The sequence below is a fragment of the Protopterus annectens genome, chromosome 12.part0 (assembly GCF_019279795.1).
Source record: "Protopterus annectens isolate FY-2018-M chromosome 12.part0, PAN1.0, whole genome shotgun sequence".
Taxonomy (NCBI): Eukaryota; Metazoa; Chordata; order Ceratodontiformes; family Protopteridae; genus Protopterus; species Protopterus annectens.
This window is the reverse complement of record NC_056746.1, coordinates 217584127-217610025: the sequence shown is the minus strand read 5'-3', so window position 1 is coordinate 217610025 and position 25899 is coordinate 217584127. Positions and strand designations below refer to the sequence as shown.

Below are 25899 nucleotides of genomic sequence, written 5' to 3'. Positions count from 1 at the left end.
GTTAACGTGAGATTTATTATGTCTTACAATTCCTTTTCATATGCGATTAGAACTATAATAAGGAAATACTGGAAGGTACTATTAGCTCAGGAAGACATTAGATTAGTTGTAGGTGAAATTCCCTCGTTCACATACAGAAACATGAGGACTATTAAGAATGTTCTAGCTTATAAAGATTTTGAATGGGTGAAAACCATTTTCCCCAGTGGACTAGGCAATGGTACCTTTAGTTGCTATAACTGTAGTTGTTGCAGTGACATATATAAACAGAAAGCTGATTCCCTAGAATGTGCTAGTAGTTTTGTTCATCCTGTCACCAAGAAGATATTTACATTTCGATGTCATGCAACCTGTGTGACAAGTAACATTGTCTACTTAGCAACGTGTGATGAATGCGCTTGTTTCTATGTCGGTAAGACGACTAGAAAACTTAAGGAGCGCATCATAGAGCACAAATCAAGTATAAGGAGGGGGGTGGAGACTAATGCTCTATCTAAGCATATTTTAAATTGTGGCTCTACACACAGTTTTAAGTTCAGAGTAATAGAATGTGTTGTTAGCTCTATTAGGGGAGGGGACTTATGTAATCATTTAGATAATAAAGAATACGAGTGGATAGTGAGGCTAGCAGCTAATACATTTCCTGGATTAAATTTTGATGTTTCCTTAAAACCTGTTCTAATAAAAATACAACACACTAAGTTAAAGTAATAAAAGTAATATAGGTTATGCATTTATGTACATATATAGGTGTGTATATAAATATAAGCACACAAAAGTAAGCAATAATATGTACGTGTGCATGAAGTTTATTTTATTTTACTTGTTTATGTTTTAAAATTATAAGTAATGTAAGCATTTCATTGCATTAGTCACATAACCTTGGCTGCGGGTCATGTGATGTGTTGGGCGTGTATTTAAATGTCTGATTTTAATATACCTGTGTCTATCATTGAGAAAGGGTCTTGTACCTGAAAGCTTTGTGTTTTATAAAGGTGTGTTTTTTACCTCAACTATCTTGTCGTGTTTTGTACTTTTGACATTGCAGCAGTACATACTTGTTATTCAAGCAGAAAGCAAGGACATTCTTTTACAGCATCTGGCATTTGTCAAGCACCTTCTAAGTTGCCTAGGGTACACAGTAAATGAAAAGAAAGCAAAACTAGTGCCCTCAAAAAACATAACATTCCTGGGTGCCAGCTTAATACAACGTCCCATATGGCTTATCTCATGCCAGACAAACAACGACAACTGTCTCAATATTTCAAAATAATGGCAACAAAGACCCCAACTCCCTGCAAGAAAAATTCTGCAGGCCTTGGGATTCATGGCATCTTGCATTCTACCAATACCATTTGCAAAACTGCATATGAGGAAATTACAATGGTACCTGAAAAGTGTATGGACTCAGCACAGCCACAGCTTGGAAACGATGATTCCAGTCATTCCCTGCCTTCAACAGGAGTTTCTATGGTGGGCACAGGCATGTCACCTCAACAAGGGTCAGCCTTTCACCTTACCCACAGCCAGGCAAACTATGACAACAGATGCATCGGACTATGCCTGGGGAGCACACGTGGCAGGACAGTGCATTCAGGGCAAATGGACTACAGATCAGAGACACCTGCATATCAATCAAAAAGAAATGCTAGCTGTGCAGGACAGTGCATTCAGGGCAAATGGACTACAGATCAGAGACACCTGCATATCAATCAAAAAGAAATGCTAGCAGTGCAGAATGCCCTAACAGCTTTCAAGGACCTTCTACACCCAGGACAACTACTAATAAGGACAGACAACACCACAGTTATGTGCTACATAAACAAGCAAGGGGGCACACATTCCTACCCTCTATGCAGACAAGCAATGACCTTGTGGAACACTGCACTGTCTTACCAGGTTCAATTGCAAGCACAATTCCTGCCAGGAAAGAAAAACACATTGGCAGACGACCTACGCAGAAACATCATGGATCCACACGAATGGAAACTAGATCCACAAGTATTTGCAATGATAGCTCAAAAATGGGGACGCTCAGACATAGATCTGTTTGCAAGCTCCCACAACCACCAACTTCAAAAATTTTGCACATGGACCTTCCATCCACTAGCTTGGAAAGTGGACGCTCTCTCATTCAGTTGGAAAACATTAACAGTGTATGCCTTCTCTCCACTGCCTCTTCTAGCAAAGGTACTGCTAAAAGTCAGATTAGAGAGGCCACAAATGATTCTCGTTGCACCAGATTGGCCACGCCAACATTGGTATCCAATTTTAAGGACCATGGCCCAGGGCCCACCATGGATTTTGCCACAAATTCCTCACCTGCTCACCCAGTGAGACCATCTGATTCTACACAGCCAGCTCAAGACTTTAAACCTGGCTGCATGGCAAATTACCTAAACAACCAGCCAACACCTTTATCCAAAGCTGTTATGGATGTCATTCTGGAGGCCAGTAGGCCCAGCACTAGGAAAACCTATTCAGACAAATGGAAAAGATTTTGCTCCTGGAACCAGGCTAAAGGCCTAAATCCCCTGGAGCCGAACATTCCTCAGATTCTACAATATTTAACTGAAATGTTACACAAAGGACTTACCTTTTCATCTATTAAGATCCACGCCTCAGCAATTTCAGCTCATTACAGCACGGATCCTCCTTTATTTTCACATCCACTCCTAAGACAGTACCTCAGAGGGGCTAAGAACTTAAGACCACCAAGGAGAGCTCCAACACCTACTTGGGATCTCAACTTTGTCCTGGAAAAGCTTACACTGCTGCCCTTTGAACCAGCTTTTTCAACTGATTTAAAATTTCTTTCATGGAAAACTGCCCTACTACTAGCAATAACCTCAGCTAGAAGAGTCTCAGAGCTACAGGCACTAATGGCAGTGGAACCTTTCCTTATTTTTCATCAAGACAGAGTTTCTCTATGAACTAATCCTTCCTTTATGCCAAAGGTGGTATTCAGTGTGGCCCTAAACCAAACCATTCACTTGCCCACCTTCTTCCCAAATCCCCAGAACAAAGGAGAAAGACTTCTGCACTCTTTGGACATTCACAGGCAATTACATTACTACTTGGATAAAACTAAGTCTTTCAGAAAAACTGACCAGCTCCTTGTAGCCTATGCTGCAGGATCACAAGGAAAAGCTATCTCAAAACAGACCATTTCTAAATGGATAGGACATTGCATACGTTTCTGCTACACACATCATGGGAAACCAGTATCTGCTAATATTAGGTCCCACTCCACCAGGGCTACAGCTACATCAGCAACCTTTCTCAGGGGAGTGCCAACCAAGGATGTTCTGGAAGCTGCTACTTGGAGTTCAGTGCACACCTTCACCAAACACCATCACTTACCTCTTTACTCTGACTAGAGCTGGTTTTGCCACTGCAGTTTTGCAGGGCCTACTAGCCTCTTCTAACCCTTTTTGACTCCACCTCCCCTCCTTAGCTTTGGGATTCAACCCAAGTGTGATGACTGCAGCAGGGTAACACGATGAACATAGTACAGATGTTCTTCATCTCACATTGCTGCAGTCCTAACACTTGGGTAGTCCGCTGTCCCTCGATCGGCCCGAATATCAGAGTATAAGGCTGACGTCGGTCAAGGCGCATTTGACTGACATCAGAACGTCAGGGTACAAATGCGCATGACCGACGTCATATCCTCAGTCTTTTTGCCGCATGGTCCGATGCAGAAGCAGTGTTGCAAGTGCCGATCGGCCTTCTGAAATTTTTGTCATCCTGAGTTTCAGACCGAAGTCAGAGTTGGTTAAGTACCCGTTGGGAATATTTTGGTTTTTTCTTGCCTCAGTGGTTTACCGGATGTCAGAAAAAGTGAATAACTGTATTTCTTGTGGGAAACAGATTCCGCATAGGGACTACCATAATTTGTGTATACCTTGTTTGGGACCTGAGCACGACGTTGTTGGGTGTCGCTTTTGTGCTAGGTTTAATAAACGCACTATAAAGCAGAGGTTGGATTGTGCCAGGTTGGTCTTTGGGAAGCGGTGCAATTACAATATGCCGTCGGATGCACCGGCGCCGGCTTCCTCAAAGAAGCGCAAGGACAAGGCAGTTAAAATTAGGTTAGAGGAGTCGTCAACGGACCGGTTCTTTAGAGGTCAGGGAACCGGTGGTTCCACGGAGGCCTCTCTGGAGTCCCAGGGAGAAACTTTGCTTTTACAGGATGTGGCCTCCCAGGAGGCAAGTCAGGCTACAGGGGCTTCTCAGATTACTTTACTCCCCTCCCTTCCTAAGGTGTCTAGGCCCTCTCTTCTGCTTCCAAGGCTTCTCCTAGAGGCAGGTCTAGTTTAGCTGCTGTGGGTGTCACTCCTAGTTCTTCAGGTTCTGTGCCCAAGAAGCACATGCTTAAAATGGCAGAAGATTTAATTACTTTAATTAGAGGCTCTATGCCCCCTCCTGATAAGAGGCCTAGGATGGAGCCAGTGTTGGGGGATTATGAGCAGGCTTCAGATGTGTCTGAGTCTTCGGCTGAAGACTTGCAGGAGTATTCTCATTATTCTGATTCTGATGTTGATGATTCCACTCCTTCTGCTTCTCCTCCTGAGGATTTTTCTTTTTCAGAGACCCTTCACTCCATGAGAGAGCACTTTAAATGGGAAGGTCAGGACTTCTCTACCTCCGGGAAAAGGCTTAGGAAATTTTGGTTTTAACCCCAGCATAGGCCTTTGGCTATACCTCCTGTTTTGACTGTGGTGGAAGATGTGTTTGCAGAGGCTTCTCTTAATCCTGATTCTTTGCCTCCTGCTTCTGTTAAACCAGATAGGTATTACAGGGTGCCTGAAGCTCATAAGTATCTTTTTAAGAGTCCTAGGGCAGACCCAGAAACTGTTAGCCAGGGGCCTAAGGGTGTTAAAGCTTCTGTTGTCAAGAATCCGGTTCCTGCAGATAAAGAGGCCAGGGCCTTGGATAGATGGGGAAAGAAAGTTTATACTTCTTCCACCCTAGCCATGAGAGCTTTGAATTGCCAGTTTCATATGTTAAAATATCAAAATTATCTGCTTTCACAGTTGAAATCTAAGGTTGATGCTCTGGCGGAAGGTATTGATTGTAAAGAGTTACTGAACAGGTGGGTAAGCATTCTTTGCAATGTGGTTTTGATGCTGTACAGGCCTCCTCTAGGGTGGCTGCCACTGGGTCAGTTCTTCGCAGGCATGCCTGGCTGAGGGATCAAAATTTATCTGACCATGTTAAAACTAGGATTTTGGATGCCCCTTTGCAATCTGATGTCTTGTTTGGTTCTCCTGTTGAGGCAGTTTTAAAGAAAATGGAAGACAAGGCTAAGTCTATGCAGACTGTTAAAGATTTTTTGCAGGTTCAGCCTCCAAAGTTTAGTAGAAATTGGCCTACTAAGGGGTGGACGATCCTTCTTATGATTCCCAGTCTAGGGGTAGATCTAGACGTGGCAGGGGCAGAGGTCAGGGCTCTTTCAGGTCTAGAACAGGGAGTTCTCCTGCACAGTCTTCGAGTGAGGGCAGGGGTCAGTCCTTTCGTAAACAGACCCAATGACCTACCTTTTCAGCTGCCAGAACCTTCTCGCCTGGCAGCACCTTTGGGAGGAAGGTTGGCACTTTTCAAAGAAAATTGGAGTTTGATTACCCAAGACAAATGGGTACTGGATATCATACATCACGGTTACAGGTTTTATTTCCATACCTTGCCTCCTTTCAAAGGCATGCCAGACATTCCTCCTCCACAAAGAATAGAGGCTCACAAGCAAATTTCACTGTTACTCCAAATAGGGGCCATACAGCCGGTTCCTATGCCAGAAAGGGGCCTCGGATTTTATTCTCGCCTGTTCCTAGTACCAAAGAAGGGGAACACGTGGAGACCAATTTTGGATTTATCTATCCTCAACACTTATCTGGAAATTCCCAAGTTCAAAATGTTGACGTTGCAGCAGCTTTTACCTCTGCTGGGCAAAGATCATTGGATGGTAACTTTGGACCTCAAGGAGGCTTACCTTCATGTTCCCATCAGACTAAGTTGCAGGAAGTATCTGCGTTTTCGAGCTGGGACTTCTCACTATCAGTTCTCTGCATTGCCCTTTGGCTTATCTACTGCGCCCAGAGTGTTCACGAAAGTTCTGGCTCCAGTGATAGCTTTCTTCAGGCTAAAAGGAATACAAATCTATCCTTATTTGGACGACTGCCTGATTCTGGCTCAAGGAAGGAAACAGCTTCTTCAGCATTTGGAATATGTGATAGCAGTGCTAAGATGCCTGGGGTATTCTGTGAGCGAAATAAAGTCCAGTCTAGTACCCTCTCAGGACATGTGCTTTCTGGGTGTGAGACTGAATACAGCATCCCAGATGGCCTTTTTAACCCCGGACAAACAAAAGAGTCTATCCCTTTACTTTCATCAGCTATCTCATCGGTCCGGGCTGACTGCAAGGACAGTCCTTCAAGCCTTAGGGTTCATGGCATCTTGTATTCTGGTGCTTCCCAATGCCAAACTGCATATGAGGAAGCTACAATGGTATCTCAAAAATGTATGGACACAGCACTGCCAGGATCTGGACACTGTCATTCAAATACTACCTTGCATTCAAAAGGAATTTTTATGGTGGGCTCAGGAATGTCACCTAAACAAGGGACTCTCTGTGACCCGGCCAGAGGCGAGTCAGGTTTTAACGACAGATGCCTCAGACATAGCTTGGGAGCTCATCTAAATGGAAAGTGGATACAAGACAAGTGGCCTGCCAGACTACAACATCTACATATCAACATGAAGGAGATGTTAGCAGTCCAGTTTGCATTAATAGCTTTCAAGGATTTACTTCTTCCAGGGCAGGTGTTGATTCTAACAGACAACACAACTGTCATGTGGTACATCAACAAGCAAGGGGAACACATTCTTATCCTCTATGCAGGCAAGCAATGATTTTGTGGGAGACTGCTCTCAGTTTACATCTAAGTCTTCAGGCAAGGTTTCTGCCGGAGCACAGAACTCCTTAGCAGATGTGTTAAGCAGACAAATCATGGATCCCCACGAGTGGAAACTGGATCTTCATGTATTTCAGAAATTGACAGTGTCCTGGGGAACTCCAGACATAGATCTGTTCGCTTCTCCACTAAACCACCAGCTGCCAAAGTTTTGCACAAAGGTTTCATCCCACAGCTTGGAAAGTGGATGCTCTTTCTTTCAGTTGGAAAAATCTTCATGTGTATGCCTTTCCACCTCTGCCTCTCCTCTCAAAGGTACTTCTGAAGGTCAGACAGGACAAGCCAAGGATGATTTTGATGGCTCCAGATTGGCCTCGACAGCACTGGTACCCACTACTGAGAAGTGTAGTACGGAAGCCTCCATGGCCTTTGCCTTTGATTCCACATCTGTTGTCCCAGGAGGACAGTCATTTGCTCAATGTCAAACTCCACTATCTTCACCTAACAGCATGGCATATTCTGTTTTAAACCATAGAGGGTCTCAACTTCCACAACAAGTTTTGAATGTGATTTTGGAAGCTAGAAGGCCTAGTACAAGGAAAGTGTACGCAGATAAATGGAAGAGATTTTTGTTTTGGAGTGCAGCTAAAGATTTGGATGTTTCTGAGCCTGATTTAAGTGTGGCTCTTCAATATCTTACTGAGTTATTGGACAAAGGTTTGTCCTTCTCTTCTATTAAGATTCATGCTGCAGCAATTTCAGCTCACTATGACTGTGACCCACCATTGTTTTCTCATCCTTTGTTCAAGCAATTTCTTAGAGGGGCAAAGAATATAAGACCCCCACGAAGAGCTCCTACTCCTGCTTGGGATCTCAATTTTGTGTTGGAGAAACTCACTCTACAACCTTTTGAACCTGCAGCGACTGCTGAGTTGAAATATTTGTCATGGAAGACTGCTTTTTGTTGGCCATTACCTCTGCAAGAAGGGTTTCTGAATTGCAGGCCCTTATGGCAGTTGAGCCTTTCTTAATTTTTCATAAGGACAGGGTATCTTTACTAATCCTTCCTTTATGCCTAAAGTGGTTTCTAGTGTGGCTTTAAACCAAACTATTCATTTGCCAATTTTTATGCAAATCCCCAAAATAAAGGGGAAAAGATTTTGCACACTTTAGATGTACACAGGCAGTTGCGATATTATTTGGTCAGAACTAAAGGGTTCAGACAATCTCAGCAGTTATTAGTTTCTTTTGCTTTGTGCTCTCAGGGCAAGCCTGTCAAAACAAACTATTTCTAAGTGGATTGGATTTTGCATTGCTTTCTGTTATTCCCATCATGGCAAAGAGATTCCAGCTGGGATTAGGCCTCATTCCACTAGGGCTACTGCCACTTCTACAGCTTTTTGAGGGGTGGCAACTAAGGATATTTTGGAGGCAGCCACTTGGAGTTCAGTGCATACCTTTTCTAGGCATTACCACCTTCCACTGTACTCTAAATCCAGGGCTGGTTTTGCCACTGCCGTGTTGCAGGGCATTTTGGCAGCTCCTGCTTCTATATGATTTGGCCATCCTCCCTTACCTCTGCTTTGGGATTCTACCCAAGTGTTAGGACTGCAGCAATGTGAGATGAAGAACATAGTACAGTTTTGTACCTACCATAAATGTAGATGTTCGAAGATCCACATTGCTGCAGTCCAATTTCCCTCCTTCCCTCTGTAGTGTGAGGTGGTTGTGTGGGTTGAGTTATCCATCTGAGGTATATTGTGCATATTGTATATATGTTGTATATATTGTATATATTTTTGGTATTAGGCTGGTTGGTTGTTTAGTTGTTGTCTTTGGGTTTGGACCTTTCTTTTAGGGTCTTCTGACATCTGGGGCAAGAAAAGACTGAGGATATGACGTCGGTCATGCGCATTTGTACCCTGACGTTCTGATGTCAGTCAAATGCGCCTTGACCGACGTCAGCCTTATACTCTGATATTCGGGCCGATCGAGGGACAGCGGACTACCCAAGTGTTAGGACTGCAGCAATGTGGATCTTCGAACATCTACATTTATGGTAGGTACAAAACTGTACTTTTTGTACCTACCATAAATGTAGATGTTCAAGTGTTCACCCTGCTGCAGTCCAGGTTACCCTCCCTCCATCCCCTATGAACTAGCTGAACTTATCTCTACCACTTTATCCTATACTACCTCTGTGGTGTATTTGCTTGTACCCAATATATATATATATATATATATATATATATATATATATATATATATATATATATATATATATATATATATATATATTGCCTACCTTTTGGGGGCACCTGACATCTGGGGCAAGAAAAACTGAAGAAAATGGCGTTGGATGCCTCTTGTATACCCCTGATGCACTGACATCAGGGAAGAAGCAACAGCAACCGACGCCGGACCAAGACTTTGGAATTCGGGCTGACGGCAGGATAACCCAAGTGTGATGACTGCAGCAGGGTGAACACTCGAACATCTACATTTGTGGTAGGTACAAAACTGTACTTTTCTCCATTTGTACTGTTATTGTAGCACATAAATCCTAATTGAGTCACCTTTTGCTAAAGTTTTAAAGTTCTGCTTTAGTGTTTCGACAAATAATTGAGAAGTACACTACATACCATTCAAACAGTTTTATACTCTGAAGGCTAGAGCAGTGATACATATGTACATAATTCTGATCCATATAAAGAAGATCCTTGGACATTCAGTAACTTCATTTCTTTTGCATCCACAGCAAATTTATCCAGGATAAGTACACTGGCTACAGCCAGCAGCAGGCTTCTTATATTGCTGGTGCCGTCTATGACAGCTCCCTTGTTCTTTCAGCTGCAGTTGGGATATTGATTGTAAGTGTATGCTACCTTTTTCAGCCTTGTACCACTAAAAATGTCTAAGTTCAAACAAGAAAACTACAATGTTAAGTTTAAGTATGTATGTATTACAAGTATACATATAATCCTATAATTCTGTACTGGTATCTATATGTGACTGTATAAAACTGTTACTGTTTAACTCTTATGTAACTATCCACATGTGGAGCTTTTCCCCCCCGGGCCTCCTCTAAAAATGGACCTGTGTCCATTCGGACTATCCCGGTTAACAAATGTAAAATAAAATAAGTGTACTTTTGTAATTACTTTATCTTATGGTCAGATATAATGGAAACTCGCAGTAGTGGTTCGTAGGTTCATAGATAGGTTCATAGATTAGTACTAAGCTAACTGCCCTTGCGAGCCATTGTAAGCCTAGCCAGTTATTCCTTGTGAGACTCAAACCCTGCACCTTGTGTTTTTTAAGGCAAACCCCTTACCCATTAGGCCATCCTCCCATCCATGGTGTAGTACTCATGCTCAGAATTATGTAAAAGAGTCACCAGAAAATGTAATTTGCTGCTCTATCTAATGTAACTGATGGGTAACTTGCCAGTCTTTCAATGATTCCATGTTTATTTGAAACCATCTAATTTTGAGTCTGCTGTTTGGGCAGCTGTATTTGGAGTGGGGATTTGGAGTGCTATGCTACTGTTATGTTCCAAATTAGTTATGAAATTATTTGCTCACATGGAAGGGAATGGTGTATTGCTTAGATTTCTGGCCTACCCCATTCCCAATACTTTGAAAACTTAAGTGTGTGTTTGTTTATTTCCCTGCCCTGACTGCCCTCAGCATTGTTTACTACCTTTTTCATTTCCTCAAATGTTAGATGGACAACTGAGAATACCACACTGCAAACTTGCACTTTTTTATTTTTTTTAACTTTATCATGTAGATTGCCCTTTGGCACTCATCTTGCAGTGAAATCCTTTTGGTAAGCACATAAGTGCTTCTACAGTAAGGAAGTACTGGGATATCTGCTCCCTGCAAACGTTTGGCTTCTTTAATAAGTTGTATAGGAATGGTTGTTAGCTGGGGGGGGGGGGTTTACAACAGCCAGCCATGTGGAATTCTGTGCAGTAGCCTTCCAGATGGGAACTCTGCTTCAGCCCAGCCTTTAAACCTGGAATGGCACGGATATGGTTTTGCATTTGCTTATTTACTTCCCTAGCTGTGTAGATGTCCCTAGAATTTGGCTGAAAAACAAAATAAGTAACATGCAGAAATGTTCTTGGTCACACATGTGTGGCCTTTGTCTGTAATGTTATGTTTGTGCAGGGTAGTACAGTAGGGATGTAACGTGGTCAAATATTGGAGTCCTGCTTTTATGTTTTTAGAACATAACTGAGATTAAGCTGTTCAAGGTAACTAAGTGAGTATTTATTACAAAAAAAATACCCTGTATTGTAAAATAATATGATATAGTTCTCTGTGCTCATATTTAAGTTTCACCTTTGTGTGATACTGTTCCTCCCGCAGCAGTGGTTAGCAGTGCCTTGTATAGACGCAAAAGCCTAGAAGCTCAGTTTTTCCCTAAACAGCTGTCAGTGAAACCCTTACAAGCTTTTCTGCTGCTCTAGGAGCAAATCAGTTGCGCACTGAGCAGTGTTGCCGTATTGATCAGCCTTAGCCTACACAAAGTGTAGGCCTCTCTTGTAGTCTCTGCGGTACCAGCACAGTTCTGTCAAATTAACCCATTCTTTTCCCTTAATAAAACATACAGTAAGAGCCTGCTATCATGGATGGGCAGTTTCTAATGTTCTCTCTGGCCAACCTAATGGACATTGGCATCCTGATGGCAGTGTAACAATTATCTCATGTATACTGACAACCATTTACTCCTGAAACAAACAAATTACTTTGTGAGAGAGATGGTTACACTACGGAATTGGAGGCAAGACTCTCGCATAAGGACAAATCGAATGCCAAACAGGTTGTCAGCACATACACACTTCCCACACTAAGTAAAGACACGACACACAAATCCACATGTGGGAGGTACTCACTAGTAACTTAACAAAAGATCAGAGGCCTCCCAAACCGAAACCACTTACATAGTGCAAAAAACAACCACAACACATAACACACTCACCAGTGTCTTGACAAATATACCCATAAGGCGTAACACCACAAAGCCTAATGTATTGGTCATAGGTTACACCATTGTGAGGCACTTGGATGTTCCCCTCATCAGGCTGAATAAGTAGTGGGTTACTGTTAAATGCCTGTCAGGTGCCAGGATCCGTCCATTCACTCAAGTCGCTCAACTGCAAGTACCGGTGTGACTCCATCGTAATCTGTGTGTGTGGGGGGGTGAATGACTTGAGACATATCTCACTGGACTATATGAAGAGAGATGTGACTGAGCTCTCAGATTGTCTCACAGGTGGGTATAACCCTAGCCTTAAACAGCATTCTAAACTCAAGGTATTGCTGCTTAATGCTAGAAGTCTAAATGAGAAACTGCACTCCCTGGAAGCACTCCTCACTTTGGAAGATGCTGACATCTGGGCAGTTACCGAGACATGGTTCAAGGATGTGAAAAGCACCCCGACCATTCAGGGCTACAGTGCCTGTCTTCATTAAAGGTAATTATACCTTAAGATTGGTCAAACAGTATGACTCTCTTGAGCTACTTCATGTCCAGTTAATTATAGACAAAGCCCACTGCCACATCATAGCTAGCTATAGGTCCCTCACCATGAAACAGGAGAAACATACCACATACCTGGACTTACTGGAGTCACTTGCCATACAGCCCAACACCTTATGATTTTGCTTATTCTACCATCGACTGGGAAACATACGCGACCACAAACATGCTGGCCCAGAGATTCCTGGGCTTTGTCAGTGCAAATGCTCGAACAGCTAGTCAGCACACTCATAAGAGGCTGAAATGTCCTGGACAAAGTACTCACTAACATGGGAGAGCCTTGCACTACCCACCCTGTATGATGTCCTCCCTGGTAAGATCAGACCATAAATTGGTCTCATTTGATGTAATTATAAGACCTAGTACTCCAAACTTAAAAACATTTAAGAATCTTTCAAAGACAAATTACCTCCTACTAAGTGATAGTATAAGAAGTTTCAAAGTCCCCTCAAACACAGATAACACAGACTCCTATACAGAGGTGTATGCCAATGCCTGTGTAACCACTTAAGCTGTTGTATAGAATCAGCTGTACCTCACCGGATTAAACCCAGGTCTTGCCACAAAAAACAAGCCACTATGGTGGACCCCTACTATAAACAGGCTGTAAACAAAAGAAACAAAGTAATGTCCAAGAACAAGAGGGAACTTGCTCAGCAGAGGAAGAAATCCCTCTGTAGCTTAAACAAAAATTAGAGATCTTGTCAAGTCCTCCAAAGCTAATTATGAAGCAAAAATAGCTAAGAATAATAACAAGGCATACTTTAACTACATCTGAAATCTAAACGGGAATACCTAGCTATGCACTGCATGGGTTGTGAATGGCACCACCCATAATCAACAGGACGTAATAGCCAACCTGCTAGCTGACAGATTTGGCACAAACTTCACCCCACTAGTCCCCTTCAGTCATCCCCCAAAGTGTACCTGCCAGCATTCCTCAGGCTGTTTTACAGAGAGCAGGTCATCTCTGCATTCTCTAAGGCCAAAATCACGGCATAAATGGGGACTAGACAATATCCTAGGTTGCGTTTTAAACAACTTAAAGCAGGCCTGAAGATAGAAATGCAGTTATAATTATATACTATTGATATTTTTGCTTTTCTGCCTTTGAAATGACTGTTATATTGTTTGTTACTCCAAAAAAAAAAAAACTTTCTCCTTATTAATGCTATGATAATCTATATGTGTTAACATGTATAATTCACTCTCCTATTCCTAAGGGAATGGAAGGATATATATTTTATGTGGTTCTAGAGATTCTGTGCATTATGTTAGCTATATATTTCTTACAGTATTAATACATTAATGGTGAAAAAAAATGTTACTGATGTTGTTTTATCAATGCTGCTGTTAACATGTTATACTTACCTAGGCAAAGTTAGATAAGACAGTTAGTTATTCTAGGATAATATAACCAATTATTTAATTAATAATGTATGTAAATCATTAGAGGGTAGAATAAGAAATTGGTATGTAAGACATAACAGTGTGTTAACTAACTAATATGTTCAAGAGCTGTAGATAGGTACTAGTGTTTAATGGGGAATGTGTAGGTTAGTTTTGTAGGGTTAGTTGTAGTTATCATAGGTTTTGTATATCTTGTTAGGGTGTTATTATATAATAGTCATTTAGGATTGATGTATACCAATAGAAGTCTAAACAGTGTTAAAACCTATGTTTGTCCTGGTCCAGGAGAATAATGGATAGGCACTGGTTAGGGATGGGGCATTTAGTTTGCTTCCAGATATTTCAAAATCTGATATTATACGGAATCTAGTATCGTTTTCAAATTCAACATATACACTAACATTTTAAAAGTATTTTATGTGGATAATAGACTCATGGAATGTTAAAGGTTTCCAGAATCTGAAAAAAGGAAACTATTTTTCATTTACTTCTTCAGTCAAAAGCACCATTTATATTGTTACAAGAAACCCACTTGGCTAATGATCAATGGACTGCCATTAAAAATAAAAATGGATCAGGAGGTAATAGCTTCGAAGGGACAACTAATAGTGCAGGTGTAGCAATAATCATCAAAACTCAGTTCCAAGAGAGAATTTTAGATTTTAAAATGGATAAAGAAGGAAGATGGTGCTATGTAATTTTTATAACAAAATTTTACGATAAACCGGTGATTCTTCTTAATATATATGCCCCATGTACCAATCAGCAAACCTTCATAACATCACTTTACTTTATTTTAAACCAATATAACAATTATTATATAATAATAGGAGGTGACTGGAATACATACCAAGACCCTAAACTAGATAAAACAAGTCCCCATAGATCTTATAATAATCAGGCAGTGATAGCACTGCAGGAACTTAAAGCAGATTTTAAACTTTATGATCCATTTAAATGTAATAAGGGCCAAATGAATCCAAATAACTTCACATTTTATTCAAGCTGTCATAAAATGTGGTCCAGGATCGATTTCTTTTTAATATCAGATACACTAATGTGTTTTGATCCCTATATATACATACAAGCTCGTTATTTGTCGGATCACTCCAGGATCACATTAACCTTTAAGAAAGATACTTGTCATAAATTGCATGTTAGGGGTTATAATTGGACATTAAATCCATATCTATTGCATAAAGAGGATGTATTAAAAGAAGCTCAGGAGTTTTTAATCAATTATTAAATAATCTTTTAGAACACCGACATCCATCAGACATAGAATGGGCAACTATCAAAGCGCAAATTAGAGGAATGTTTATCCAAAAAGCTACTTTCTACAAGAAATTACAAGTGAAAGATATGCATGACTTGGAATCAAAATTAAATTATTAGATCAGGAATTAATTAGAAATTATAGTAAACAAACCGAAACGGAATTATTAAATTGTCAAAAGAAACTTTTTATTACAAAACAGTAAATTATCATTCCATGAACAGAAAATGCTGGTAAAATACGCTAATCACATACAGACCCGTCAAAAGCACTAGCACGTATTATTAATCAATCAAGTCACCTTCCCAAATCCCTGAAATATACTTCAACAATAAAACATACACCAATATGGAAGATATCATAAAGGTTTTGAACTAATATTTTCAGAACTATATGGTGAACAACAGGATGTAAATCCAAATAAGAATAATAATGATTTTCTTCAGAAAATTATATTTCCAAAGATTAATGATGAGCTTCATATGAACCTGATTAAACCTATTTCTTCAGAGGAAATAACTGATGTTATCAAGAAATTGAAGCCATACAAAGCTCCGGGACCGGATGGTTTGACTACAGAATTTTATAAAACTTTTAGTGATATTCTGGGGAAAATACTGTCAGTGGTCTTTAACTATATTATTAACAATAAAATTACTGACCCACACTTTAATGCATCGAAAACTATTCTCATACCGAAGAAAATACTGATCGACAAAACCCGGATAATTATAGACCCATCTCACTTTTAAACATAGATATGAAAATTATGACATCGATTTTGGCTAACAGGTTGAAAATGGTAATTAACCCTATAATATCTGATGAACAAGCCGGTTTTATAAATAGCAGACAAACTATAGATAATACATTAACACTCCATACAATGATTTCTCATGCCACCCATAAAACCATAATCTTTACGCACTTATAATTGATGCACAAAAGCATTTGACAGAGTGAACTTAGAATATTTATTTGACATTTTAACATGTTTTAACATACCACAAGAATTCACTTCAACTTTAAAAAATTATATACCAATCCTTATACAAATCTAGTCATTAACAGGAATCTTTCAAAAGAATTCAAATTAAAATGGTACCGTCAAGGCTGTCCTTTATCTCCCTTGTTATTCAATTTGTATTTGGAACCTCTATTTTGCACATTAAACAAAATATCTATCATAATGCTCCAAGGATCTATGGTACGAAGATCACAATGGCTGCTTTTGCAGATGATTTGAGTATTTATTGCACAACACCTGTTTTGGATACTAATAAAATATTAAAGGCAGTAGAAGAATTTGAAAATTTCCAATTATAAATTAAATTTAAAAAACTAAGATATTCCCATTAAAGACACCTACACCTTTTCACTATTACCATTAGTAGGGCAGGTAAAATCAGAAGAAAAATAAAATACTTAGGAGTGGTTTTCTCAACAGACAACAGAGATTTTTATCTCAATAATGTTAAGGTTATTTGGGAGCAGATAGTATCTGACTTGAAAAGATGGGATAATCTGAAATTACCAATAATGGCGAAGACTTCAATTATTAAAATGAATATACTTCCTAGATTACTATATATTTTTAGAGCGTCACAAGTCCAAATCTCCAAAAATTCTTCAAACAGCTTCATACAGAACTAGCTAGATTTCTATGGGAACCTAGAAAAGTTAGGATATCGTATGATAAATTGATGGCTCCAAAAATAGGGAGGGTTGGATCTACCTAATTTCAAAACATATTATTTAATAATAAACACCAATAGACTTTTAAGAATAATTAACTTTGATGGGTGTAACTCGAAATGGGTTCCCAAATGGCTGGTTCTTAATCATAAACATGTCAAGGAATTGGATATTAACTGCAAGGCATTACCTTTTTAAACAAAAATACTCTTAAAGGGTACTTGTGTTGGAACATATCAAAACATATATAGTTTCAGTACAAAATCTTTTTAACTCATTAAATCTTTTGCAAAGTATGATAATTCTTCAACCATTTCACAAAAATCCAAATCTGAAAATTGGTAACCAGCTGATAGACCTTAAGAAATTCCCACTTATAATTAATTTAACCCTACTTGATTTATATCCTTTTTAGGTATCCCGATTCACAATATTTTAGAAGAGTTGAATCTCCCCAAATCGTATCTAATTATAATAAGACAATTAAAAGACCTATCAATAAGTTACCTTAGTAAAGGGAATGACATAATTAAAGAAGAAGATTTAAACATGTGTCTGAACTTATGGCAAACCCTTACACAGGAATGTAAATATATAACTGCAGCATATGGTTTGATTAAAGAAATAAAATATAATAATCAAATATTAATTTCCAAATACTGAGAGAGAAATTGTTGACAATTGAAGAAAGTAAAATACTAAAAGCAATTCACTTAACCATAAAATCTGTGTCCCTTCAGAAGCTATTATTTACCCAATTGATGATATTTAATAACGCATTATATGCGTCTCACTCTACACAAATTTAACTCAAAGAACTCACCAAAATGCCCATATTGTATAGATCAAACAGCCGACCTCCTACATATGTTTTGGAGTTGTAAATGTATTTTCAAACTCTGGAATTCCTTGAAACTTCAACTACAAAATGGGATATCAACATTCCACACTCTCCTGGGAATTTACGATTTTGCATATTCCACCACCCAACTTGGAAAGAACCCAAAGAATTATACTAGTCAATATTTTTTGTTGATGAAGTTATATATAGCTTCCAATTGGTTGAACCCTTTACAGGCATCATGGCAAAATTTCAAGATAGTAGCCACCAAACATATTCTAGCACATAAATTTCTAATTAGTGATTATAAGAAAAATGTAAACAATACAAAAATATGGGAACAAATCTTTAACATTGTATTAGCTTAAACTTCCATTCCACTATTCTCTGGGAAAAACTGAATAACTGTTGAATTTTATTGAGATAAGTCTTATATGGTTACTAGTTCTTTTTTCTTCATTATTTTTTTTTTAGAAGTGTATAGGTATGTATAATGATTCTATGTAACTGTTGGAAGCATTCATGTACATATTGTAAGTAGTTGGTAGTACTGTATTAGTTGTTTGGAAAAAATAAAATAAAGAATTATTATTGAAAAAAAAACAACTTAAAGCATGACCTAGCAGACCCACTTGGATCCCTGTTTAACCACAACCTGTGAATTGGTTATGTTCCAGTGGAATGTAGGGCAGCAACAGTAATCCCTCTGCACAAAGGGAGACCTTCAACCGCCCCTGGGAATTATAGGCCCATAAGCTTGACTAGCCTCATCTGGGAGACCATGGAAAGAATCATTACTTATGTCCTTGTTAATAAGGTCTGTAATCATCAAACTCTGGAACCAACCCAGATCGGATTCATTAAAGGTAGATCATGCCTGTTAAACATGGTTGACTTCAAGAAAGTCAAGGCCCTGGACGAGGAAAAGACTGTGCATGCCGCCAACCTTGACCTAGTCAAGGCATGTGACACACTGTCCCACTCTGGTATTATAGATAAACTCTCCTAGTTGGGAATTAACCCCTACATTACCAGATGGGTAGCCAACTGGCTCACTGACAGGACCCATACTGTCTAAGTGAGTGACTTCACCTCTAGCAAAAGACCAGTCACCAGTGGCATACCACAGGGTTCTGTGCTGGGCCCTTTACTGTTGGGAATTTATTTCTCAGAAGTGCAGGCAAACTTTGGTGGCCTCTGGCTGACCAAATTCACTGACTATTGCAAATTGGGAGCAATCATTGAGCTCCTCCCAATGATAATATACTGCAGACAGGTTAACGCAGACAGATGACTGGTGCCAAAACCATGGATTAAAGCTAAATGCAAAAAATTGCATTGTTATTCCATTTGGGAAAGCTGACATCCCTGCTAATTACATTATAGACAGCACCCCCATAAGTGTAGACCCAGTGGTACGTGATCTGGGTACTGGAGTTGATAGCAATCTGAACTTTGACCAGCAAGTATCCACAGTAGTCATGAAATCCTTCTATGTGGCACATCTTACAAGTAAAAGCATCACATGTAGATCTAAGGATGTTATAATTCCATTACAATCAGCCCTCATCAGACCAATAAATTGAGTGCAATGTTCCCTTTTGCATGTACCTTACCAGATACCTGCAACAATTGGAGAGACCGCAGAAGTTTCTTACCAAGAAATTACAGATATACAAAACAAGTCTCTGATGGAAAGACTGAAAGCCCATGTATTTTGTCTCCTACAGGTTGCTAAGGGGTGACCTGTTCCTGGCTTACAGGGCAGTCTCTGACCTGGACCTTGTGGAAATGCTACACATTCGTAAATCACACTGCACGAGGGTTACTCACTTCAGGGATCTGAACTTAGCCTCTGACATGAACAGGTCATGCAGGGGAGATAGATAAATCTCTCAGAGACTGCTACTTCTCTGGAGCAAGCATCTAATTCACGTGAAACAGAGCCCCTCCCTGACCCTTTTTAAACGCAACCTAGATCAATGGATGAGTGATCAACAATTCACTCGTGGGCTGTTCCAATGTCCATCCTGGGTAGAGGAGGTTGGTTTTAACTACCATAGACCCTTACCTCTGTAAACTTCACTCACCGAACCACCGACAGTTGGGGCAACTCTGGATAAATATGGCTAGGCTTATAAGGGCTCTGGTAGCCTAGTAACCTTCTATGAACCTATGAGATTGCAAGATGAAGCTTAGTGAGGAACTTGTGTACCTTTGGGACAGGATGATATTATTGCTTATTTATTATTTTGTTTTAGTAACCAGTTAAAGTTCTCTAAAGAAAACAGTTGTCTGTTATCGATGATAACCTAGGAGTGGTCAACCTCTTGGCAAGAATCCCTCTGCATGCTATTGACACGGGTTGCACAGTTCAGGTAATGTGTTTACAAGAATGAAAAAACGTGTTGGAGAGCTATTAATTGTAGGTGGTGCAGAAGTCATAACTCACAAGGGTTCAGAATAAAGTTATGCACCAATATTTGTATGTAGCAGAGGCAAAAGAACAGAATAAGACTGAAATATGTTTAAGCATAGTTGAGTTGTTTAATGTTAATACATTTCAGACTAAACAGTTGTCTTTATTTTGTTCACAAGCTTTATGCTGGTGCAGAATATAGTATATTTTCCGAAGCTACTTTTCAGTCGCAGAATTTTCTCAGTACTGTGCATAAATCACTGTGCAGTCTTCTGATGTATTCTGGGCACAAATTTAAGCCACTGGTTGGTCATGACTATAGGTGTAGAAAAAACAAGTTTATGTTTAAGCATTGTCCTTGGGAAAGTATTTAAAGCAAACAAACGTACTGGGCCATAATGCCCGAGAGACACTTTCCATTATTAAGACTAATTCATATCTGTTACCGAATGATTAACAGGTTTGTGCAGACAGTAGTGTAACTGTGGCTGGTAGAAATGTAAGACTAATGGTATTGAAGAGGCTATGAATGAGAATACAAAACAGGTCTGACAACTCAGAGGGCTACAACTCTGAGCTGTTAATATACTTCCTCTTCCCTGAGAATGGGGTTTGACGTCTTCCACCTTTATTTGCCTGTTGTGGGACTCTGAGCAAGTCACTTAACCAGCAATGCTCTGGGGTCACTCTTGAAAAAGGACAACTATGTCCACTGGGCTTAACCAGTCAACCGATAGGTAAAAATAAAATAAGATGCACAGACGGTACACGCATTCATGATAGTGTGCACATACATGTAGTTTTAGCTTGCTATCTATATGCTTATATCTATATGCTACTTTTAGCTTACTCTCCATATCGATATAACAATTGTTCCATTTTCTCAGTTTTTGTATTATCTTTTGTTTAGTCTCTTCCCACATATCTTTAGCTAACACACCAAAATCATTTTTAATCCATACTCCTAAATACTTGATTTTATCATGTCCTCATAAATATGGATATTGCTGAACCAATTCATGTTTGGATACTTAATTTACCACTATTGCCTTTGTTTTAGCTTCATTAATTTTGTATCCCAAAAATATTTGAAACAGTCTCAAAATGTTCCAAAACACTGTAATGTCTCTTTCTGGTTTTGTCAATCATAAAATAATATCATCTGGAAATAGAGCCAGCTTTTCTTGACTACCATTCCAATTATATCCTTGAATTTCTGAGTCCCTTATTTTATTTGCCAGTGGCTCTAAATGTAATACAAATAACAAAGGGGAAAGAGGACACCCCTGCCTGGTTCCTCTGCTCAAGCAGAAATTATCAGAGAGGACCCCACCCACTTTAATTTTCACCTCCGATCTCTCATATGTCCTGCCAATCAACCTTCTAATTTTTTCAGGAAATGCAAATGCTTCCATTAGCTTTCTCATAAAGTCCCAATTTACTGTGTCAAAATGCTTTCTGTGCATCAAGACCCAACAACAACAGTGGTATTTTCTTACATTCTGCTTCCTTCTGGATCATCAGTGTTCCGTTAATGTTTGTTTCCCCTCCACAAAATCACATTGATCCATGTCTATCAATTTTGGCATTGCTTTTGGCATTCTTTTTACTGTTATAGATATGAACACTTTATAACCATGGTCTAGGATTGCAGTGGGCCTGTATGAAGCTGGATCTGATGGATCTTGACCATCTTTAGGTATTACAGCTACCACTGCTTTCTTCCAGGATGTTGGCACTTCTCTTAAAATTCTGTTAAAATAAAACTTCAAGATCTTTTTCTTTTTTTGCCTCCTGGTTTCCAAACTTCCACAGGGATACCATCTATTCCTGGGGACTTTCCTGTAGGTTGGTTATACATCGCAATTTTATCTCATCTCCTCCTATGCTAACCATTAGTAATTGAGCCTCATGTTCCTCTAACCTTGGCATGTTTAAGTCTTCCATAAACAATTATACCTTTTCTTGATTTGCATATTTTTCTGCTTTATGCAGACTTTCATAGAATTTCTGAAATATTTCTAATACCGCTTCAGGATCTGTTGTTACCTTCCTTGTTATAGGCTCACTAAGCATGGTGACAGCCCTTTCTACTTTCTGTTGCCTGTGTCATTGTGCTAAAAGTTTTTGTGCTCTAGTGTTAATTATCAAAAAACAGTTGCTTAGCAGCAATCTTTCTAAATTTCTGTATATTATCAAGGTGGCCCTTATTTTCTGCTTGGCATTCTGCAGTTGATCCTCTTCTTGTTCTGTGAGATTTCCCCTATTCTGCAATACTTTAACATTTGTCAGTCCCTCTAAATAATTCTTGTTGCTTCTTAACCATAGCGCCCTGTCTTTTATTTCCACCCTGTTTTTAAACTACACCTTAAATTTTATCTCACTCCCTAGCTGTACTTTCAAAAGTAATTTCTATCCCGTCGAATAGCTCCTGAATAATCTCCACTGCACATTCCTTGAATTCCTCTCTTTTCAGCAAGTAGGTGGGAAATTGCCAGTATCTCATTTTTATTTTGTTATCCTGTGTTTTTATTTTAGTGTTTATTGGAGCATGATCTGAAAATGTTATTAGGTGCATATCAAGACCTTCATTTAAATGCACATGTTCCTGTAAAATATAAATTCTGTCTAGCCTAGCCCAGTTTTATATCTTGGGGAATAATATGTAAATTCACTCCAAACTCGTATTACTGAATTCATATCTTCCATGCCAAATATTTTCATAAATTTCTTCAAAGGTCTACCCTCCTTTGTTGTCCTTTCCCTTCTGGGCCCCCCAGATACGTCTTCAATGCTGGAAATCAAATTCCAGTCCCCAGGTCTATGTTTGGCTACCAAAAAGACAAATCGGCGAAGGGCTAAATTTCGAATGCAAAACATCTAAACGTAACATTATTGAACACATATAACTTTGAAAAATCAGTCATCGAGTGGCCGTAGTTGGCCAACATCGCGAACACAACCAACCAAGGTGGGGGGATTCGCCCTCCCAACCCCCCAACTATATATATACCAACTCCAAGATTGCACTACAGTGGGGTGAATGGGCAAATTTAAAAGGTTTCCTTCACGTACATTATGCATCACATTACTTCCTGGTTGTTGGCCAACTGTGGCCATTAGATGAATGATTTTTCAAAGTTATGCACATTCAGTAATGTTACATTTAGATGTTTTACTTTTGAAATTTAGCCTTTTATGGATGTCTTTTCAGTAGCTGAACATGGACCCTCAGTCTCTAACTATAAGTAATATTCCTTGCTGAAACCTGATTATCTCTCTCAGAATTTTCTTAAGCTCCATTATTGCAGTTTTAGGTGAAATATAAATACATGCCAGTGTAATCCTCCTCACTTACCAGTTCCCCCTTATCACTACAAATCTACCATTAGTATGTTTATTATCCTTTTCTATCACCATTGGAGCTAAGTACTCCTGTTTTCCTTTGTCCCAGATATTCCACTGAATAACCACCTGGAAAACCTTTCTTTATCTAATTCACATGTTCAGTTCTTTCCAAGTGCTTCTCCTGTAACATAACTCTTTGCACTCTACTTTTTTTTAATGTAGTTCACCATTTTCTTTTTTGTATTTATCTGTGAGACTGTTGACGTTTAAAGACATTACAGAAAGCATCATTGTATTAAAAAGTTATCATTCCCAGCTTTTATGTATAACACCTTTTTGTTAAATGTCTAGTTCCAGCTTTAGTGTTACATGCATACACTGTTTGGCAGGTTGAACTTTTATGTAGTTGTTTCTTCTCATATCCATGTGAGCCTATGACATCTTACAAAACAGTTTGTTTTATTGAAAGCCCTCCAAAAAAAAAATACCTCCTAAAACTGTTAATTTAATACAAACAAAAAAAATTATATACATCTTCAAATATTAAAGTTTTATCCTCCTAATAGGAACAAATGTCCCAAACTGACAGCCACACTCTTAAGACTTGAGTTAACCTAAAGGAACGGTTATCCATGTTAAGATGCATGGTGCAGCCTGTGCTTATACGAAGTGCTTACTGATTTTGTCTTATTATAGCGCTCTCATCTGGGAAAACCCCTGAATGCTTTCAGAGAACATTATCTCCTAGCCAATTTCTCCCCCCACCCCCAGTTAGTCACTCTCCACCAGACCGTAACCAGTTTCTCATTATCGGATCGTCTCCATGGAGACATGAGAACCAGCCAGTCAGTTTCTCTTTATCAGATTGTTTTGATGGAGATGTGAGGGATGACAGGTACAGAATTGCTACTAAGCATACATTCATTTGCTAGAAAAAAGCCTCATAATATTCAGTATTCTTTTTCATTTGCTTGCTTTCACTTAAAACTTGTCACTAAATCAGTCTAAGGTCATTAAGTCATTAATGTAGTCATTCCCCCATGCAAGAATGAGAAAAAGCACATTAATTTTTCTTTTGCCATGCTCTTTTAACCAGGCTTTTTTTTTTTTTTTTTTACATTGCAGTGCCTTCATTTCCTTGGCCCATTTTTTTTCAAGTTATTTCATGTGTCGTTCACCTTTAGTGGTTTAAAACTGAACCAGAAGAAAGAGAAACTGGAATAAAACAGTACCTATTTACAGTTCCCATTACATTTAAAAATAGCTGAGAAAACTTAATATCATTCAGAGAAATGCATATGCCACAAAATAGTACTGTTTTCTTTATTTACAGTTTCCTTTCTCCTCTCTCTTCCCCTCCCCAAAGCATTTTTACAAACATTAATAACAGAGTAGGGCATATAATTTAGTCACCCACAAGTCTGACAAAGTCCAATATTTCCAGATTTTCTTGTTCTGTCATATTTCACAAATGTAATTATTGCATAGTAATCCCACATTGTTACTGGTTTTATTACTGTTCATCTCCATCTCCCATATCCTGTCTCTGCTTCATTTCCAACTTGCTCTTGATTCTTCTAGTCAACTGCTGTGGGCTCTCCTTCGGTCCAACATTTTCTGTTGAAACAATGGGAAAGGTTTCACAGGTACAATCTCTATGTGGTCTTTATTACCAGAAGAACAAGAAGCAGAATCTCCTGTTTCACAGCTCACTTTTTGTTGGACAAATTTTTGTGTTTCCTCCTTAGCATTTATTTCATCAAAAAATGATTTTGTTCCTCCAGGGAAGAATACCTCCAAGACAGTTGGGTACAGCAGTTTGAATCTCACCCCTGCACCTCAACATTCCCTGAATAGTGGAATGAATTTACTCCTCTTCTGCCTGGTATACAAGGAGTAATCATTCTCCACAAACACTCTGACGTCTCCCACTTTTAGTATGTGTCCTTCTGCCACAGTTTTGTCTGACTTCACTCCTTCTGCTGGTAGGATTGCATCTTTATTATTATTAAGGGTCTAGGTTGCTTTTGAATAACCAGGTTTGGAGCATACACACAACATGCCCTTTCAAATAAGAACTCCTGCTGTGGAATACCAGTCCAGTTGCTTATTTGTGCTTTCATAAAATTAATGCAATCTGTTCCTTCCCGCTTCTCTGGTATACCTGAAAATCTCAGGTTTTCCTTACGTGCTCTGTCCTCTAATTGTATTATTTTTTTGAAACATTAATAAAATACCACCAAGACCACTGATCCAGGAAGTAAGCGAATTTAATGAAACACTTAGCACCTCGTCTTACACAGCCTTCCAAGAGTAAAAACAGCAGAGCAGAAGAAAGTTTTCTTGGTGACAACTTATAATGTTATAACTGAGGAAATAGTTAAAAAAAGCACATAACTTGTGGCCTATGCTCCTAAGGGATAAAATTTAGAATTCTATACTACCT

At 39.1% G+C, this 25899-nt stretch overlaps 1 protein-coding gene across 4 annotated transcripts in view; it reads left to right on the top strand.

Moving 5' to 3' along the window:
- Nucleotides 1-25899, top strand: part of MFSD1 (major facilitator superfamily domain containing 1) — a 336629-nt gene that overhangs the window by 207073 nt on the left and 103657 nt on the right. For all 4 annotated transcript variants that reach the window (XM_044089276.1, XM_044089274.1, XM_044089273.1 and 1 more), the window contains one exon: nucleotides 9673-9784. In XM_044089276.1, coding sequence (XP_043945211.1) covers nucleotides 9673-9784 — 112 coding nt within the window. The remainder of the gene's footprint in view (nucleotides 1-9672; nucleotides 9785-25899) is intronic.